The following is a 19,767-nucleotide window of genomic DNA, read 5'->3' on the forward strand; positions in this document are numbered from 1 at the left end:
CACTTCCGTTGATCCTGCGAAGCCAGCAGAAAATATTATAATAGTATTAGGTTTGGTTACTTTTGCATTTATATCTACATATTGTCTCGTGCTAATTTGTTACAGCGGGCTTAGATACGAATGTCCATAGCGTGGCATCGCACTTGTCTCTTGACCCTAAAATTGTTGTGAACTCTACTTATCATCATAGCTATTGCTCATTTGCACCTTTGCCGATCAATTCACGAGAATGTGGACGCACAATGTAACTATACCCTCCTGGCGGCCTGCATGCTCTATCTGGAAGTCCAGGAATTTCCATTATGACTAGACGAGAGAGAGCGTTTCTCCGTATGGTATTTCATATATTGTAGATAGTAGATAACGTACTCCAAAGAGCAATTGTGAATAGAATACAGTGTTATGAATTCATATTGAAATCCATACTGGTATACTACTCACCTCGCTGGATCGTGTGAATCTGCTCCTGGAGATTGTTCTTCCATCACACTTCCGTGCCAAGACATACATACTCCTTTCGATTAGCTCGTTTTTGACAACTCCCAGAAACAACATGCTCAGTCCCTGCACGAAGCAATTCATACCCTTTAGAGTATCGGACGACTTCTCACTTGGACGACAACACCCATATACATCATGGGCGAAGTTGCTGTGGAACATCCGCTGAATGTGATTCCACCGCACAAGAGGCAAACGCCATCGAATATACCAAGCATCGACATCGAAGGCATCATTAACGATGATAGCGATGAATACTCGACACTGAAGAGACTTCAAAGACATCTCGAGTAAGCCTCAACGCTCATGATGATCATACCGAGCTAAACTTCAAATAGGTACATCAACCTACAAGAAGAATACATTAAGGATGAGCAGAGGTAAGCCTGTGGCATGTGACTCTCAGAGATCGGTACCTGAACGGATAGCAGGAGCCTGAAGAGAGAGCTGGTACGAGCTCAGGAAGAAATCAAGCGGATACAGAGTGTTCCCTTGGTCATCGGCCAATTCATGGAAGCAATCGATCAGAAGTACGCAAGCCCCCAATAGTGATTCTTCCCGCCATGACGACTGACATACGGACAGCACCGGTATCGTGCAATCATCAACAGGTTCAAACTATGTTGTCCGCATCCTTTCCACCCTCGATCGAGAAAAGCTCAAGCCATCATCATCTGTCGCCCTTCACCGTCACTCAAATTCTCTCGTTGACATACTGCCGCCTGAAGCCGATTCATCTATAGCCATGCTCGGTGCTCACGAAAAGCCCGATGTGACATACGCAGATGTTGGGGGCTTGGATATGCAGAAGCAGGAGATTCGGGAAGCTGTGGAGCTGCCATTGACGCATTTTGACCTCTACAAGCAAATTGGTGGGTACATGTTATTCTCAAGTATCAGGGCGTTGCTGATGACCAGCAGGGATTGATCCGCCTCGTGGTGTTCTCCTGTACGGTCCTCCCGGCACTGGCAAGACCATGCTGGTCAAAGCGGTGGCCAACAGCACAACGGCAAACTTCATTCGCGTCGTGGGCTCAGAGTTCGTACAAAAATACCTGGGAGAGGGACCCCGTATGGTGCGCGATGTTTTCCGAATGGCGAGAGAAAACTCGCCTGCCATCATTTTCATCGATGAGATTGATGCTATAGCAACGAAACGGTTCGATGCTCAGACGGGTGCAGACCGAGAGGTGCAGCGCATTTTGCTGGAGCTACTGAACCAGATGGATGGCTTTGACCAGACCAGCAATGTCAAAGTCATCATGGCTACAAACCGAGCCGACACTTTGGATCCTGCTCTACTACGCCCAGGTCGTCTGGACCGAAAGATTGAATTCCCTTCATTACGAGACCGTCGCGAAAGACGATTGATTTTCACGACCATTTCCGCGAAGATGTCACTTTCGCCCGAGGTTGACTTGGATTCTCTCATCATCCGCAATGATCCATTATCAGGAGCAATAATAGCGGCCATTATGCAAGAGGCGGGATTGAGGGCTGTCAGAAAGAACAGATACAACATCATTCAATCGGATTTGGAGGATGCTTATTCGAGCCAAGTGAAGGGGGAGGCAAGCGATGTCAAATTCGATTTCTACAAGTAGCATCTTCCAGCGTTACATGCTTAAGTCTTTTCCACCACAAGATCTGCCTTTAGGGCTAGAGTCTCGACAACCTTGCCATCACAAGTGATCGGATCTCAGCATGACAGACATGAATGATCACACAGAGTATACCATCAAAAGTCGCGATGCTGTTCATCAGGAGTATTGCTCGTGTGATCAGGTTTTGTTGCTTGGCGCTCCATAACAGGGGTCCCACAAGCGCTAGTCTAGTTGCGCAGGAGCGGTGGCAGGCAACCGCCATCATCATCGCCCAACCTCCCAACTTCCCTCCATCAACAACCCTCTGCCATCTACATCAGCACTTTTCATCCCAACTGTTGTACTGTCCTACTTTATACAGCTAATTGGTATTCGAACATGAAGAGCGGTCTCCTCTTTGCCGCAGCGGCCTTTGCCGGCCTGGCGAACTGCGGCGTCCACAAGCTGAAGCTCGAGAAGGTGCCTCTATCCGCGCAGCTCGAGCATGCCGATATTACCACACATGCCAAGTCTCTTTACAAGAAGTATTCTGGCCAAAAGTTCATGGGTATCCGACCCGAAGCACACGAAGAAGAGATGTTCAAGGACACCTCAATCCATTTGGATCAAGACGACCACCCAGTACCTGTCTCAAATTTCTTGAATGCTCAATGTTTGTTTTACCACATCATTTCGACTATTTTGAATCTGACATGGCTCTAGACTTCTCTGAAATCGCCATCGGCAACCCACCGCAAAAATTCAAAGTAGTCCTGGACACTGGTTCCTCCAACCTCTGGGTCCCATCAACTGAGTGTGGATCCATTGCTTGCTATCTTCATACCAAGTACGACTCATCTGCATCATCAACGTACAAGAAGAATGGTTCCGAGTTTGAGATTCGATATGGTTCGGGCAGCTTAAGCGGCTTCATCTCACAGGACACCCTCCAGATTGGCGACATCAAGATCAAGAACCAGGACTTTGCTGAAGCTACTCAAGAACCTGGCCTTGCTTTTGCCTTCGGTCGCTTTGATGGAATCATGGGTCTCGGCTATGACACTATCAGCGTTAACAAGATCGTTCCACCCTTCTACAACATGATTGACCAAGGCCTTCTCGACGAGCCTGTTGTCTCTTTCTACCTCAGTAACACCAACAACGGTGAGGGCGACGAATCTGAGGCCATGTTTGGTGGCGTGAACAAGGATCACTACACTGGCAAGATGACCAAGATTCCATTGAGACGCAAGGCATACTGGGAAGTCGACCTTGATGCCATCACTTTTGGCGATGCAACGGCTGAGCTTGACAACACCGGTATCATCCTGGACACTGGAACCTCTCTGATCGCTCTTCCATCCACCCTGGCTGAGCTTCTGTGAGTGACGACTTCCTCCCATCCCACCGCTTGATGCTAATCTAGAACAGCAACAAGGAGATCGGTGCAAAGAAGGGCTACAATGGTCAATACACTGTCGAGTGCTCGAAGAGGGACGAGCTCCCCGATATGTCATTCACTCTCACCGGTCAGAACTTCACGATCGGTCCGTATGATTACATCCTCGAAGTTCAAGGTTCCTGCATCTCGTCTTTCTTCGGCATGGGTGAGTCCGCCTCGTCTCTCATTCACATAATCAAGCTAATGTGTAATGTACAGACTTCCCCGAGCCCGTTGGCCCATTGGCAATCCTTGGTGACGCCTTTTTGAGGAGATGGTATTCCGTGTACGATCTTGGCAGCAACAGCGTTGGTCTCGCTCTGGCCACGCAGTAAGACATGTGTACATTAGGCGAGGGACTGATGTCAGTCATGGGGGTTTGGAAAGAAAATTGTAGCCCAATATGCTCACTAGAGAACTCAAGGGTTGGCGGGAAAGGGAGTTGCGGCACCACATTCTTTGCGTCTCTTCTGTACTTTACTCTTGCGTACCGGGTGACTCACAGGCACATGCGGTGATTGACAGGATTTCCTCATGTATTCACCTTCTGTTTGATCCTTGGCAAGTGTAAAGACCGCTTGTATTTTAGAGTAAGAAACACAGCTCTTCAAATGAAATTTCGCGCGTTGTCGTGTCGTTGTGTCTTAGGATACTATGTAGTCCAGAATCGTAGGACCTAAGTAGGTAGGTAGGTAGGTGGGTAGGTACTTTAGGTACTTGTAGCCCCACCAGTCCTGCTAGAGTTACCTTAGCTAAGATAAAAGTAGGCCCGCATTGATCTGCAGCTACAGCCTACAGTAACCGTTTTTTTATTTTTATGTCCGTGATTCTCTGTGAACCTGAAGTACCAACATTCAACAATATTCTCCCAGTAGACAGTCTTGACTATCTGGTTAACTGAATGATACCTGCCTCATACAACTTTCCTGTCATCCAAAGCTTGCCACAGCCGTCATGAACCGGCTGACACATGTTCATCCTTATCGCGCATCACCTGAACCAAGTGGTAGCACAACGAAGCCTCGCATGCTCCAAAAATCGCTGCCTCCACTTATAGTTCTATGACCCATATCATCCTACACTCGTGGATACATGCGTACATACAGCTCTCGATATGGCTCACGAACACGATCTCCACAAAATGGCTGGCCGAAAGTTTACCAAGAAAAGGAAGCCACTCCGAGCTTCGTCAGTACAGTATCCAGCAAGATTGAAGGAAGGAGAAGATGCGCAAGAGGATGTCACAGCTGCTAAAGGCGAGCCTGCTCAACATATGAACCAATCCGTTTTCTCCATGATCGCTGCGGCTGGGTCCAAAGTTGACTTCAATGCTCGTTTCGAAGAAGAAGAAAGCAGTGATAGCAACGACGAAAACCAAGCGTCAGCCATTTCAGGCGGTGTCGATGAGCAGTCCAACCACCCTCGGACTCAGACACACTTGGACAAGCAGCATGAGGACAACCTTTCGAGAGAAAAGTCCGGGAGGCCACAAGGAAATTTTTCTGAGCACAAAGGCCTTCGTCCATTACCAAAGCTAGATCTACGGACGATCAAAGAGAAAACTTACATGTCCCAAAGTTTGCGGTTGCCATCAAGTGAAGTGTTGAACCAGCACGAAAGTCCAGCAGGTGTCACCCCACGGGATGCACCTGTGATGAGCATGATGCTGGAAGCACAGGCCGAGCTAATTACTTCCACCCAACTCCCGGGCATCAAAAATACCGGTGCAGAAGAAAGCCATGATGTAGTTGGCAAGGAGGCTCCTACCAGCCTGGTGACTCGGCTGATGGAGATATTTGGCTTTGAGAGACCCGAAGAGGTGGTATCAGGTATTTGAAACGATACTACAGATTCGTATCAACGCGCTGATAATTTTGTAGAATATCCTTGCTGGCTTTTACAAAGTGTTCTACTCCAAGGGTATATGTATATCACCCAGAACCATATTTGTTTCTACTCATACCTGCCCAAGAAATCTGTGAGCTAGCCCCAACATCGTCAGAATCTCTACCATGTCTGGGCTCACACACGAGCAGAACGTGACCGCCAAGTCTGGGCATCTCTTCAAAAGAGGCAAACAGAACCCAAAATTCCACCGATATTGGTTTGTCTTGAAGGGAGATGTTTTATCATACTATACTGATCAGTCGCGTCTCTACTTCCCAAGTGGCAATATCGACCTACGCTACGGCATATCTGCCTCAGAGAAAGGTAAAGATTTCACCATTGTCACGGACCAACGTGTGTACCATTTCAGGGCAGATAGTGCTACCAGCGCAAAGGAATGGGTTAAGACGCTCCAGAAGGTTATTTTTCGTTCTCACAATGATGGCGATAGCGTCAAAATATCTCTGCCTGTTGAAAATGTCATTGATGTCGAAGAAAGCCCGGTCAGTGGGCTCGCAGAGACCCTCAAGATCCGCGTAGTAGACAGTGACGAAACGTACGCTGTTGAAGAGGTGTGAAAGCTCTACTCTGCTAGCTTTTATTCTGATGCTGACATACGAAACAAGTACTTCTTCTCATTCTTCGACTTCGGACACGACGCTTTTCATGTCCTACACACCGTTGTGAACGACACAACTGCGCAAAAGATTCCCCGAGACATTCTGTCTCGTTCCCCAGTACATGACGATTTTCGTTCGCGCGATAGCTCTCAGCTTCCTAAAAAGAAAAAATCTTATGATCTGAAAGCGAGCAGTCCCTTGGACCCAGCAACACCCATTTTGCCTGATAGCGTTCGCGCGACGCTTGTCCCATTCTCTCCAACAGATAGTGGGCAAGTCAGTCCTCGCGTGAGTGGCGATTGGGGAAGACGTAGCATGGACTTAAGCCAGAAAAGCATAGACGCGAGTCGAAAGAGCATAGACTTTCCAGCCAGATATCCCAGTCGTACCAGCTTTGAACGAGGTAGAAGAAGTGCGAGCACTAGCAGAAACAGATTGACAAAAAGGCACCCGGGAACTAAGGCACAACCCACCGCGCCACAAGGATCCACTGATTCCTTTGTTCACTCACTTGAGCAGGGTCCCAAGTCTTCTGCGCCCCACGTTTCGAGCGAGGAGACGCAAGCTTCAGGTAGCCAGATTCTGAATCGAAGTGATGTCTTCCAATCTCCAACCATCCAGCGTCTCCACGGTTCTCCAACATCAGATCAAGACAGCAAAGGAAAACGGTCAGTGGACTCGGCACGCTCCAACTCCATTGATGCGCATATCAAAAATTGTCCTCCAACCAGGACTTATAAGGAGCAAAGCGGTGTAGAAAGCCCAAGAGGCGGTGATCCAAAGAGCAATCAACCTTTGCAGTCCAACTCTTCACCCACACTCCACCAACTTGTCAAGGTAGGTGCATATCCTTTGCAAAGAGCAGCGGGTTTTGCCGGCTATCTTCGATCTCGATCAAAGAGAATGAGTAATTTACTGGCCACTGAGTCTATAAGCTACGTGGAGAAGATGTCCGGTATCTGGGCCGGAGGCCGGAAACACTACAGTGATGCAGAAGGCGTCTTATCCGATGATCGACTTCAGGATCTTGATGATGAGAACAATCCCACGAAGTATGGTGACCGCTTTAGGGAGCATTTCGCACTACCAGCATCCGAGAAGCTACAAGCAACTTACTTCGGGTATTTACAGCGTGTGCTACCTCTCTATGGCAAGATATATGTCAGCAACAAGAACGTCTGCTACAGAAGTCTTCTCAAGGGTACCAGAACAACGATGGTGCTGCCGCTTAAGGACATCGAGACTGTGGACAAGGAGAAAGGCTTTAGGTTCGGCTACTCGGGGCTTGTCATTGTCATCCGTGCTCATGAAGAGCTCTTCTTTGAATTCTCTCGGCCCGAAGCCCGAGACGATTGCGCAGTCACCATCTTGGAGAGATTGGGGTCGATTGGTTTTTTGCAAGACTCCGGGTTGTTGACGCAAGAAGACAAGGGAGAAGCCGAGACAGCCAAAGCCGAGAATAAGATGCTACAAGAAGCGAGGCAAGCCGGCCATAAGACCCACCAGCTCAAATCTCCAGAGAGAATGAATTATGTCGAGCATGCGCAAGAAGCACCGCCGATGTTTTTTGACGACCCTCAAGCATCGATCCTCAATTTCAAGCCAACCGAATCTCTTCGAATCACATGTCTTACCATTGGATCAAGAGGGGACGTCCAACCGTATATTGCCCTCTGCAAAAGGCTTTTGGAAGAGGGACATAGACCAAAGATTGCAACCCACGCAGAGTTCAAAGGTTGGGTCACGAAGCACGGAATAGAATTTGCGACTGTCGACGGTGATCCGGCTGAGCTGATGAGGATTTGCGTGGAGAATGGAATGTTTACGTATTCCTTCCTGAGAGAAGCTTCCGTTAAATTCCGAGGCTGGATCGACGAGCTTCTTACATCAGCCTGGAAAGCTTGCCAAGATACAGATATACTCATTGAGAGCCCTAGCGCCATGGCCGGCATCCATATCGCAGAAGCTCTAGGTATTCCCTACTTCCGAGCTTTCGCCATGCCCTGGACACGCACCAGAGCTTACCCTCACGCTTTTGCCGTCCCCGACCACAAGATGGGTGGCGCATATAACTATCTCACCTATGTCATGTTCGACAACATCTTTTGGAAGTCGACAGCTGGCCAAATCAATCGCTGGCGCAAGAAGGAACTTGGGCTTCGCAGCACCAGTCTCGATAAACTGCAACCTAACAAAGTTCCCTTCCTCTACAACTTCAGTCCTTCCGTTGTTGTCCCCCCGCTCGACTTCAGCGATTGGATCCGAGTCACAGGATATTGGTTCCTCGACGAGGCTTCTGATTGGTCGCCACCGCCCGCCCTCATCGAATTCATCGCGAGAGCGCGGGCCCATGAGAAGAAATTAGTTTACATCGGCTTTGGCTCCATTGTCGTCTCCGATCCCGCTGCTCTGACAAAGACTGTAGTGGAATCTGTATTGAAGGCAGATGTTCGCTGCATCCTCTCTAAAGGCTGGTCTGACCGTTTGGGCAACCGGGACGCTACTGTCGCCGAAGTGCCTCTTCCTGCAGAGATACACCAGATCACGTCCGCGCCACATGATTGGCTGTTCAAGCAGATCGACGCAGCTGTTCACCACGGTGGTGCTGGTACAACGGGCGCTAGTCTGCGCGCCGGACTACCCACGATTATCAAGCCCTTCTTTGGCGACCAATTCTTCTTTGGATCCAGGATAGAGGATCTTGGTGTGGGCACATGCATGAAGAAGGTCAATGTCAGTGTGTTCTCGAGAGCATTGTGGGAAGCGACTCACAGCCAGCGCATGATCAGCAAGGCGCAAACCTTGGGGGAGCAGATTCGCAAGGTAAGCCACATACCCTGTTTGGATCCTTTCCTTTCTCAATTGAACGCACCGCTAACCGATCCCAGGAAGACGGCGTAGGGACGGCAATCAAAGCCATTTATCGTGACCTGGAATATGCAAAAACCCTGATCAAGCATCGCACCGATTCGGCTAATGATGATACGGCCGACGGTGCCAATGAGGAATGGACATTCATTGGTGACGAGAGTGATCCGGAGTTGGCAAGACGGATTGCAGAGTGGGAGCCTAGAAAGAGCCTTCAGGTCGGAGAGGGAATGGGAAGGCAAAGTCTAGATTTGGGGGCCTGAGTAATTGTGGTTGATGGTGTGGTAGTCTCTGGGATGAGGTCGTCGGGTAGCAGGCTTGCTTTTCATGGAATTACTGTAGTATTTTGAGCGAGCGGGAGCATTGCCCTGGATAACGATGGAATGATGGAATGATGGGTAGAACAGGAACATCTGCGGATAGGGTGACGGCGTCAAAATAAAGTAGGTTTATGCCTCTCAACTCCATCACAGGATCTGCCATATGGAATATAATGTCACAAACTTGCTATCTCCGGACCGTTTCGGCGGATGACTAGGATGAGAAAAACTTTGTTGGAGAGAGGTCGTCTTTTGGTATCAAGACTCAATGCATGCATGCTTTCAATCATGCCACATCGGGCACGCCAGAATCGCTAAAGTATGTACACACTGAATGTTATTCATGCACGAGCAACAAGGGCGATGCTAACCCTCGCCGTGGTCTTCACTTCCGTCCTTCTCCAATTCTCTCTCCAATTCATCCTCAAACTCGCTCCACCCATCTCCCTCCTCTTTTTCCCCATTCACTACTGCTCCAACTCCAGCCTCCTCCTCACCATCATCTTTCTCATCCTCGTCCCCGTCAGGCTCGGCCATAGTCGTCTGGCTCAAAGATGTTAGGCCATTCCCAACCGCTTGCTTCTTCTTCACCTTTCCAGCGTTGCCATCTTCACTCTCATCACCGCTATCGTTCTCCTCTCTTCCTCTCTTTTTACCGCGCATCCCCAGCTTCCAACTACCTTTAGTATCCCTACTAGCGACGCTGTCTCCGTCACTGTCTTCGGCGTCACTACCTAGGAACTCAGCAAGCTCGTCATTCATGCCGCTCCAATCCTCATTCGTACCACCAACGGGGCTAGCTTCATCCACGTCAATTTCCGCGAGAGCGACATCTTCGAAGTCAGATTCGTCCGTGTCGACATGACTTTGGTTTGGTTTGGTTTTCAGGGTGAGTGTGGGCTTGGATGGCCTACTACTGGTGTCCGTTTCCTCTCCACTTTCGCTGGCAGCGGGTGATTCACTCTCGCTAAGAATATCGTCGTCATCTTCGTGAGGACCGTTCTTTTCTTCTGTATCAAGAAGATAAGGCCTCTCGTCTACTTTCGACCAGCGGTGGATAGAGTCTGTGAGCCACTGGGGGTTGACAATTTTGATCCTGCCTTTGCCTCGTTTGATCGCTTTTCTGACTTTCAGGGTTCGATTTCTTGCCGCAACAACATGCGTAGTCGACCTGCCAACATTTTCCTCGATCCGAGCGCCGAAGCTTCTTGCCAGAATCGCTGAATCAGTGCTTCCAACATCCACGCCTAGAGGAACAACACCTGAAAAGACGATAACAACTCCGGCGAGGACTTTTGATTTCACCGAGGGCAAAACTGTCTCGATGTCCGGCACGAGGTCCAGATCGGATTTCTCGCTTGGTAACTTGCGTTTCTGCCCACCTCGGAGTTGCCCCAGACGGCCACCTTGCGCGTCGGATAGTCGGCGGTAATAGATGTCGTAGAACTCGGTGTGGACTTTATGGAGAGACTCTTCGAGCTGGAAGAGCTCACGGTCGTGGTCATGGAGGAGGTTATGCTTCGGCTTGTCTGGTTCACTAGAATCGTCTGAAGAAGGAGATGCGTTGCCAGAATCTCCATCTTCCTTTGCTGCGGCGGACCCTGTCGCAGCATCTTCCGCCTCTAATTGCTTCTGCTTCTGGAGCAAGGGCCGGTCCTCAAGTTGAGCCGCTAAAGCCTCATCCTGGCGGGTTGTTTGCGCATGCCTTGTCGCTGGATCATTACCACCACCCATCGCTACTAGCTGCTCCAGTGCTGAGACATTATTGGCTGCTGGAGCCTCCGACTCTCCAGCAGATGGGGTCGCCAGTTCCTGACTTGTATTGCCGTTGATTGTAGGCTGAAGCTCCTCCTTGGTAGCACCTTCAGTTTGATCGTCACGGGGCTCGGGGCCTGCAATGGCCGCTGCCTTCTGCGACGGTTTCGGTCCAGGCTTCTTGGGCAAGAAGCTGGAATTAATGTCCCCGATACCGACGAAAAAGTCATATGGTGTAACTTTGATAAGATTCGGACTCCATTTCCAAACGTCCCCCCTGTCGTCAATGATGACTACCATCTTTGTATCCACGGGGAAGAGGCGTTGCAGATTTTTAGCAGTGGAGCTTCCACTCTCATCCCGAGACAGTATTCGATCGCCAAATATTTTGTGCTCGGGATCTATTATGTTTGCAATATTCTTCGCGTAGGCCCTTGTGCCCATGGTGTAGATGTGTAGCTCGTATATCTTTGAAACATTTTCCAAGAAGCCTTTGAGCCCAGGACGAAGTTTGATATAGTACCAACATCCTCTATTTCCCGGTCCATCGTCTTTCAGGAGGAATGCGCGAACGTCTTTGACCGCGTCGTGGTTTGGGTTGTGCCCATCTTTCTGCCAGTCGGCGACCGTAGGGTCAACTGTAGCCTGAATGATGGTCTGGTCTAAATCGACAACGAGGGACAGTTTTTTCGAAGCTAGCAAACGCCTTTTGGCTTCGTCATCTGCTCTTGCTGCTTCATTTTCGCTGATGGTGAGCGAGACATTGTTGTGAACCATATTTATTGTCGCTCTCGAGGAATCGAGTTGCTCGGTCACATAGGATGACCTTTGAAGATGAGGGATTAGCATTTGCCACCATGAAGCTTGCAATGACAGACGGAGCTTTCCGTGACTTACTCTCTCATGTCCTTGCCGCAGGTAACGCACATTCCACCAAACTGGACGCTGTGCGCGCATGGTTCCTCGATCTCAGCTATATTCACACTTGAGTACGAATCAGTACATTGAAGCCTACTAGGCATAGATAGTGGACTGCGTACTTTGGCTTGGAGATGACCGCGCCCTCGTCGATTTTCCAGTTGATGAGCACGCCCTCGACGCTGGATTCAAACCTAGTCGGGTATTTCTTCAATGTCTGCCATGTATTACCTAGACTATCACCTTCTGTCACCTCGGTCTCATAGACGTACGAGAAGAGTGGTGCGAACTTGTCGACATGGTCGTTGGGTTGCTTAAGCAGCTCGGTGACGGTGATTGGGTAATGAAGGCTAGTGGGGAGTCGCAGCAGCATTGATTATGGATATTTGGACGCGCAGGCTTTGAGTGGTCATGTGTACAGAAATTTACGTGTTTTTGTGGTTTTTTCTATTCGTTTGTCGGACCTTTCCCCCCAGCATGCGAAGTCAGGTGGGGTGTCGTGTGCTTTGTTTGAGCGGGGGTGAAGGTGGACATGGAAAACTTGCGCCAAAGGTGGCTGGTAGGTGGAAGAGAGGGAATAGTAAGTCAATGTATGTGAGGAGGAAGAAATGATGCTTTGTTGTCTGGTTATGTCGGTGTTGTGTGGAGAGCTGGGTAGCGAATTTAGCAATGCGCGAAATGCTTGATACCGAAATACCTACGGGGAGACAATAAGTACAATTTCTTGGCAAAGAATTATTCTGACCGCAAAACGACCGGAGTGGATCGTTCTTTAAGTAGTTGCCTCTTTTTGAGCCTCTGGATCGCTATTCCCAAAGCGGCTACTACTCCCGCACAGCCGAGGTGCATCAGAAATGAGATAAGGTAAAGTACTTCAAGGTAGACCTTGAACACTTTACACCAGATACTGTACTCACTCATACACCAACAGACCAGTCAGGCAAGCATCGTCTTCCTCAATCATCTTTCAATCGTGACTCTGGCCAGCCAATCTTTAATCTTGACGACTGATCTGAAGCATAAGAGCTGGGGTAACATGATTCTAACGCTTCATCTCTGGCTTATGGAGTCATGAGGATACTTAGCAGGCAATCGGATGCGCTGGACTAGGATAATGGGTCAATGGGTCAATGGGTCAATGTGGGAAGCTTTATTGCAAGCTACAGCTCTAGATGCCGCTTCAATTCAAATATCATTTTCCATTCTCGCCAAACCCTCTTCTTAACCATTTGGCAGTCTTTTCTTCTTTCCATCAACTTCCTCCCCAGACTCCGCCTTCTCCTTCCTCTTCATTGTGACATCCCAATTGTACACTCTTGCCGTTGCAACCTCCAAGGTCTGTAACCAGGAATCAGCTGGAGTGATCCCCTGAATAAAGTCAGAGCTCTTACGGTGATCTGCTCTCTTAGGAAATCCAAATCTTCTTCGCAATTCTCAAGCGTGTGCTGCGCGCCGGACAGCTTTCCTTCCAGGAGCGTCTCCGCTTCTACGATTGGATATGCGAGCATCACATTTGCACCCAACCACAAGTAGACCTCTTCCGTAGGTGGCACGAGCGCTTTAGCGTAAAGAGTATCGTTCAGCTCGAATGTGGCTTCTATGGCATCCGAGTCTGGCTGCACAGCGAAATTTGAGAAATTTAGTCATCAAGGACATCGCCCAGACATGGAACAGACCTTTCGGGTCTTCAAAAACCGTACTGTATCCAGTGTCTTCTGTATGTCTGGTACTTTCTCATCTAATCCAGCCTTTCGCCTTTGTGTGTTGGCTTCCATAAACTGGTATTTGCTAGATTGCGGAAATCAATCAACATCTTTCCAGTCACAGAATTGAAAAGTGCGTACGATATCATCTCCTGAAAACTTTTCATCGTCCCATCTACTTCCGCTCTTGAGGAAACATAGTCCTCGACCTTGTCCACGAAAGGCGCATAAGGGATACCTCGAGGATTTGTCTGTGCATCTTTGCTGTAAGGAGGTCGAGAGTCAGTATACGATTTGGAGACAGAGTTTGTAAAGAGAGTGCGTACCCTTGCGCCTTGCTTGACATATCCTCTTAATCTTGAAGTTGGCAAATCACTGTTAGAAATTCGACATAATGTAAGCCACATTCGGCCGTTGAGACGGCCCGCATGCGCGACGCTACCCCTCTTTTCTTAATCATTGGGAAACACAGTTCCCGCGAGCACCCCATATTATAATCTTTATAATATCTTCTAATAATGAAAAAGTTTCAGAGAATTATAATCATCATTGTGAATTTATTCCTAAAAATTCTAATTTTCAATTTTCGCGGGGGGGTAGGTGCTTGCGGGAACTTTTTTGTTTCCCAATGATTAAGGACAAGTGCTAATGATCTCAGTACTTTAACATTGATACAGTTACTTTACTAATGCACGTCGCAAATCATCATTGACCATGGATGCGTTCGAGAGTTGTTTCTTGTTGGAGCATTGTTTCAATTTTCAAGTTGCCAACAAGCGCTGCAGCAACATTATTGACAAGTGAGAATCTACGTGATGCTTTTTCGTCCCAGCATTCGTTGTCGCCAACCTCAATCTGGGCCAATACTCTTTTCCCCTCGTTTCATCATCTCTTCTTCTAAAACCCTATACCTCCCAATCCGCAATTACGCCACTCCGCGCGAATGTAAATCTAAACCCAGAGTCCCACTTCAACGCTCTCAGGCAGCATCTGTCGCCCTCAATCCTCCTAGCACCACACATCCACCCCCTTTAAGCCTCCCCGAGAAGCTTCCCGACCTCCCAAGATACAAGAACTACTTCCGTGTCGGCAAAGCTTACGGTGTCTTCTACAAAACCGGTCTCAAGGCCATTTGGACAAACTACAAGCTCGCCCGAGCCCTTCCTAACCATATCTTCTCCAGTGGCCAAGCTAAAGTTCATCAAGCCGTTCGCCATGGTCTACTGTCGCGCGCGGACTTTCAACTGATCCGCCGTACTCGACGTGACATCAACAAAGTGCCACTGTTCGCACTGATATGGCTCATTTGCGGAGGGTTTACCCCGTTGATCGTTATTTTCTTCACCGGGGCTGTCCCGCGAACTATATGGATTCCCAAGCAAGTGCAAAAAGCGCGCGAAGAAGCGGAGAGACGGAGGTCAAAGAGTAGGAAAGAAAGCGTATTTCTTTTTGCCGGCCCTCCACGGCGATCCGACATAGAATCAATGCCCGATGAGCCCCAGCGTAATGCCTTGAAGTCCTACGCGCAATCGTTAGGCTTGTACCCTGCTTGGTGGGATCGCTGGATCCCTACTCTGGTTCCGACGTCGTTGATTAAGAGGAGAGTATACAGGAGGCTTGGAGAACTGGAAGTGGATGACTTCGCTATCGAGAGGGACGGAGGTGCAGGGAAGATGGCAGGAGAAGAAGTACGGATGTATGTTATACTTTCCGAGGCAATTCTAGCCCATTGATGCTGTCTTATGAGTCGTCAAACATGCCTAATGATTTCTCTGCTCCTAAAACATGGCTCGCGACTCAGGGATCCTCCAGGAAGAGTAATGCTGACTCCGAAATCACCAAGGGCTTGTGAAGAGAGGGGAATCGATATTCTGAGAAAGGAGGAGAGAAACCTGAGAATGGACCTCGAGCGGTGGATGGAGCGGGGAGAAGAAAGGGATAAGAATGCAGACGAAAAGATCAGATATTCAATTGGGACTGGGAAATAGCGAGGCACGCTCTCTCGGCGAAGAGGTGTACATATCATCTTCCAGGTGTTGGAAGGATCCACAGATCTCGGGTGTTAGTAGGGTTAGACGGCTATTCTACTTAGACCTAGGTAAGCATCGCTGCAAAATAAAGACACTCGGAGACCCCTAATGATATCGAGCTGATCTTGATATCTACGCTTATGACATACAAGACGTGATGACTGATGACTGAGTTCTGTTGACAAATGACGACCATGCCGTCTTTGAAAAGTCCGAGACCATGTGAGACCATCTATCATTGCTTCGAAGGACTGTTGGGATCCCGATCATTGTACTGCTGGACAACGTCGTCAAGACATACCTAAAATGGCACCGTAATGCGCATATGGAGCATGTGCTAGGTTTTGATCAACATTCACAATGCAAGCCCCACGCTACTGCTGATATTTGGCGAGCTGGGCCATGATGTCCTGTACACTCTGCTGCTGGCCTGATTGCTGATGCTGTGCTTGCGTGCGTTGAGAAGAAGGTCTGCCGTGAGGAGTGTGAAGGAGAGATGATAGAGCTGGGTTGTTGGTGAAAGTTGGATTGGACAAAGGGCCAGAAAACGCGTTCTGTTGTTGCGGAGGGCCTGCGGGATATTGATATCCCTGTTGTGGTGGTTGCTGAGGGGCAATATTGCTTAATAGAGAAGCCAGACCTTGAGATTGTCCTGGCTGCAGAGGCGGCGGATTTGGCTGAGAATTTGTGGGTGTCTGAGGATTCTGCGCCATTGCGCCCAGAAGCTGCTGAAGTGAAGACCCGTCAAGAGAAGTGATGAGGTTTGCGAGATTAGCTTGTGCACTACCTAGTGGAGCCTGCTGTGGGTGCACGGGTTGTCCCTGGTGAAGATACTGTGGTGCACCATACGTAGGGCCACTGGGGTACTGTGTGGGCGCTGGTACAGGCGCTAGATGTGTCGACTTGGCTCTTACGACAAGTTCAGCAGCAACGTTAGCCTGTAGATCTTCGTACTCTAGGGAGTTGTAAGCGTGACAGTCAGTTTACATGGGTCTAAAGAATATGTTACCATCGAATTGAATGTTGTTCACCCCCAGGCTACGATTGAAGACCTGCAACGGGATCTTTCCAGTATTCTGTGATTTTCGGAAAATCTTAACCACCGCTTGAACCCCTTCAACCATCTGTCTTTTGACGACTGCTGCAAGAGAGACTCGAGGTAGCTGAAGTAAATCGCAACGGAGCCCGCGATCACGGAAAGACTGCTGGATGTAGGCAACAAACGTCCTAGGTACGATAATTAGCTGTTGTCCTAAGAAAGAACCGGCCACAACGTACCTGTCAACTTCGTCCACCAGGACCAATTGAACATCTGGCACGTCTCCAGGATTTCTTCGAGGTATTGGGAGGTCTGCTTCGTCATCCAGCTCCCTTGCCCTAGGGCTCCGGCTTCGATATCGCCCACCTCTATCATACGGAGACCTTGATCTGCCACGGAAGTACCGATCTGGACTTCTGTCTCTGCCGCCTCTGTAATCATCTCGTCCACGAAAGCCTCGAGGCGAAGGAGAGCGCAGTGGGCGGTAATCGTCTCTCATACGACGCTCAAAAGGGTTAAGAATGCCGCTTCTATCGTATCGATCTCCGCCAGAGCCAGATCCTAAGCCTAACCCACGTACAGGTCCACCCCTTCCATAATCTGGTGAACGTGATCTTCTGTTGTGTCCTGCCCTCAGGCTGTCCCCAGCAGCTGTTGCAACGGCGTTGCGGGTGTTCTTTTGGGGTTTCGATATCTCGAGATCTAAAATTATGTCAGCGCCAAGAAGTATGTTCTGGACTTGACCCTCTCTTACGTATCTTTCTCCCTTTGATCTCAATAGCTTGCTCAGATTGCAGCGCGTGGAAGCAAGCGTCAGCGTCATGGTATTGAACAAAACCATATGCGCTTTTCATAGAGATCTGGGCGATCCTGCCGTACTTGTAGAAGACATAGAAGAGATCCCGCTTGGTAACTTTCTCGGTGTACAGATTGCCTATTCCGGAGTAAGTATACGGAGGTAGATCGGCCCTGAGAATAGCTCAAAGCTCACCAACGAACAACCTAGACCCCTGCGGAAACCTATCCCATGTACCCTCGGATACATAGATCTCCTCGTCGTGCAGAAACTCCTCATATTGCCGTTCAATTTCTGGTTTGCGTGGATGTTCATCTTCGGCCTCTTTTGTTGACGTAGCAGGCTTTCCTCCATTCTTTCCATAATTGTCCCTCTGGCGATACTGCGAGGTTTGTGGACTACGTTGTGGCTGGTTGGGTTTGGACAGGGACTGCTGGAAGGTGGCCAGGGGTGGAGGAGGGAGACCATTGGGGGCAACACCGTTGCTATGAGGGTAGCCTTGTGGGGGTCGGTATGTACTACTTGGCTGGGCATTGTATGAAGTAGGGGCGTTGGAATTTTGCGGAGGTGGTTTATGGTATGATCGGATGTCCTCTCCAGGTGTATAATTAGGGTGGATGGCAGGCTTTTCTTGCGGCGGTGGGCGTGGAGGGAGACCAGCTGGGATGGGGAGGGTGGCGATGGGAGTCTGGGCGCTGCTTGGACTGGGCGCATTGAATATGCTTGAGGGAGCAGTAGTAATTGAGGAATGATTTTCTGCTGGGGGAGCAGTGGAGGCGGAAGAGGATATATTGTCCAACAAAGCTTGATAGTTCACTCCATCACCATTTACATCTGAGTCGGATGTCCGGCCGTGAATATCAGAGTCTCCAATGACTTCAGCAACTCCAGCATCAGAATCTTGGCTCACAGGCACAACGTAAGAACGTTCAGTGGAATTGGAATCATCTTGGAGGATATTTGAGCTGGGCTTGTAGCTTTGGGGCTGGGCAAGATATGTAAAGTTAAGTTGCGTGTTAGTCGATAGAGGTTCAGCGGCGCCGATAGGCATAAATGGCCGAGCGATCGTGGTCAAATGGTTCTTTGAAGTTGCAATCTTGGAAAACTCCGGAGTCCCATTTTCAAGGTTCTCAGGGGGTTCACCACTGCCGTTGAAGTTGGATCCTATTTCCAAGTAGTCACGTGTCTCTTGATCGGTATTGTCAGTAAGAGGCTCCGCGGATTCTGTTGCCCTTGGAGTCATCTTGGAAACGTCTTGGGGGAGACCATTGATCCCCACTGTAGCTGAGACCTGGGATCGATTGGGAGCTTCCATATGCGTGGACATCTGATTGAATGCTATATCATTTTGATTCTGCAAGACCGGTATGTTCTGAGGTTCTGGAATATGAACCGGGACAGGACTTTCTGGGGTCAGGGCCTCCGTTCGGTAGTGTGGCGCCTCGGATGGTGGACTGGAAGTCATAGGTGAGAAGGAAGGGAAGAGATCAGATTATTGATGGGTCAGCATTTACTACAGGAGTGGGCAAGCAGGGCGTGAAGGGGAGAAATCTAGCGATATTAAGACAGTGTGTGAATGTCGATAGCTTCATCACTGAATCAAACCCTTGTCAGGTCCGTCAAGTGAACGTTGGAAACGTGATTTGACGAGGTACACATTTAGAGGATATTTCCTGAATCCTGATGAGGTTCAAAAAAATCGAGCTTGTGGTACCTAAAAACCTAAGATAAATTTTCACTAGCCGATGATATGTTATGCGGCCAAACTTTATTCGGAATCCTAGCTCCATTAGCTTCGATGGTGACGTCGTTTTCCGTACAAATCAAGTACCTTGATGAATTTCCGCGCGTTTTGAAACACGTGTATTGAATCACGATTCACGAAGTGTATGTGTTCACCATCTTCGATACCATGGAAGAAAGTTAGTAGTGTAAAGTAACAGAATACGTTTTACGGTATAAATCTATGCTGAGCAATATTCGTATATACCCGGAAGTGCCCGATACCTGGTAATGCCCGATTTAAAATCCGATAAGTCCGGCGCAACACCAAAATATGCGCATTATTTTTGATTTTACTACATATCTATCTGAATAAGACGTTACACTGTATCGAGGCCCTATGATGCAGTGGAATATCATGAAGGATAGCCTACTTATTTGTGGCTAGCCACTAGCTTCGCTGGTAGATAAGTTCAAACGTAGGCTCCACCACAGGCTCCACCACAGGCTCCACCACAGGCTTCACCGCAGTAACAACAGCGGGGTGGAAGAGGTGGAAGAGGTGAAAGAGGTAAGAAGATATTTAA

At 48.9% G+C, this 19,767-nt stretch overlaps 7 protein-coding genes across 7 annotated transcripts; 4 read left to right on the top strand and 3 right to left on the bottom strand.

Annotated features, from left to right (window-relative positions):
• Window positions 1-636: 636 nt before the first annotated feature.
• On the top strand, window positions 637-2,102 carry HO133_005113 (uncharacterized protein; the record flags this gene model as incomplete). Its single annotated transcript, XM_037296025.1, has 5 exons — window positions 637-788; window positions 837-878; window positions 930-1,028; window positions 1,084-1,370; window positions 1,420-2,102. The coding sequence occupies 5 exons, from the start codon at window positions 637-639 to the stop codon at window positions 2,100-2,102; spliced, it is 1,263 nt and encodes a 420-aa protein (XP_037148723.1).
• A 378-nt stretch (window positions 2,103-2,480) lies between these two features.
• Window positions 2,481-3,857, top strand: HO133_005114 (uncharacterized protein; the record flags this gene model as incomplete). Its single annotated transcript, XM_037296026.1, has 4 exons — window positions 2,481-2,754; window positions 2,805-3,462; window positions 3,513-3,688; window positions 3,742-3,857. 4 exons carry the CDS (start codon window positions 2,481-2,483, stop codon window positions 3,855-3,857), a joined length of 1,224 nt encoding a protein of 407 aa, XP_037148724.1.
• An 806-nt stretch (window positions 3,858-4,663) lies between these two features.
• On the top strand, window positions 4,664-9,160 carry HO133_005115 (uncharacterized protein; the record flags this gene model as incomplete). The annotated part of the gene is made up of 5 exons (XM_037296027.1): window positions 4,664-5,351; window positions 5,403-5,500; window positions 5,559-5,981; window positions 6,036-8,852; window positions 8,918-9,160. The coding sequence occupies 5 exons, from the start codon at window positions 4,664-4,666 to the stop codon at window positions 9,158-9,160; spliced, it is 4,269 nt and encodes a 1,422-aa protein (XP_037148725.1).
• A 423-nt stretch (window positions 9,161-9,583) lies between these two features.
• HO133_005116 (uncharacterized protein) lies at window positions 9,584-12,263 on the bottom strand (the record flags this gene model as incomplete). Its single annotated transcript, XM_037296028.1, has 3 exons — window positions 9,584-11,798; window positions 11,870-11,956; window positions 12,013-12,263. 3 exons carry the CDS (start codon window positions 12,261-12,263, stop codon window positions 9,584-9,586), a joined length of 2,553 nt encoding a protein of 850 aa, XP_037148726.1.
• Window positions 12,264-13,111: 848 nt separating this feature from the next.
• On the bottom strand, window positions 13,112-13,939 carry HO133_005117 (uncharacterized protein; the record flags this gene model as incomplete). Its single annotated transcript, XM_037296029.1, has 5 exons — window positions 13,112-13,228; window positions 13,282-13,506; window positions 13,567-13,678; window positions 13,735-13,857; window positions 13,920-13,939. 5 exons carry the CDS (start codon window positions 13,937-13,939, stop codon window positions 13,112-13,114), a joined length of 597 nt encoding a protein of 198 aa, XP_037148727.1.
• A 469-nt stretch (window positions 13,940-14,408) lies between these two features.
• On the top strand, window positions 14,409-15,581 carry HO133_005118 (uncharacterized protein; the record flags this gene model as incomplete). Its single annotated transcript, XM_037296030.1, has 2 exons — window positions 14,409-15,289; window positions 15,437-15,581. 2 exons carry the CDS (start codon window positions 14,409-14,411, stop codon window positions 15,579-15,581), a joined length of 1,026 nt encoding a protein of 341 aa, XP_037148728.1.
• A 416-nt stretch (window positions 15,582-15,997) lies between these two features.
• Window positions 15,998-18,923, bottom strand: HO133_005119 (uncharacterized protein; the record flags this gene model as incomplete). The annotated part of the gene is made up of 5 exons (XM_037296031.1): window positions 15,998-16,578; window positions 16,633-16,850; window positions 16,902-17,364; window positions 17,417-17,596; window positions 17,654-18,923. The coding sequence occupies 5 exons, from the start codon at window positions 18,921-18,923 to the stop codon at window positions 15,998-16,000; spliced, it is 2,712 nt and encodes a 903-aa protein (XP_037148729.1).
• Between the last annotated feature and the right edge of the window lie 844 nt (window positions 18,924-19,767).

Source organism: Letharia lupina, assembly GCF_014066315.1.
Source record: "Letharia lupina isolate WasteWater1 chromosome Unknown contig_20, whole genome shotgun sequence".
NCBI lineage: Eukaryota > Fungi > Ascomycota > Lecanoromycetes > Lecanorales > Parmeliaceae > Letharia > Letharia lupina.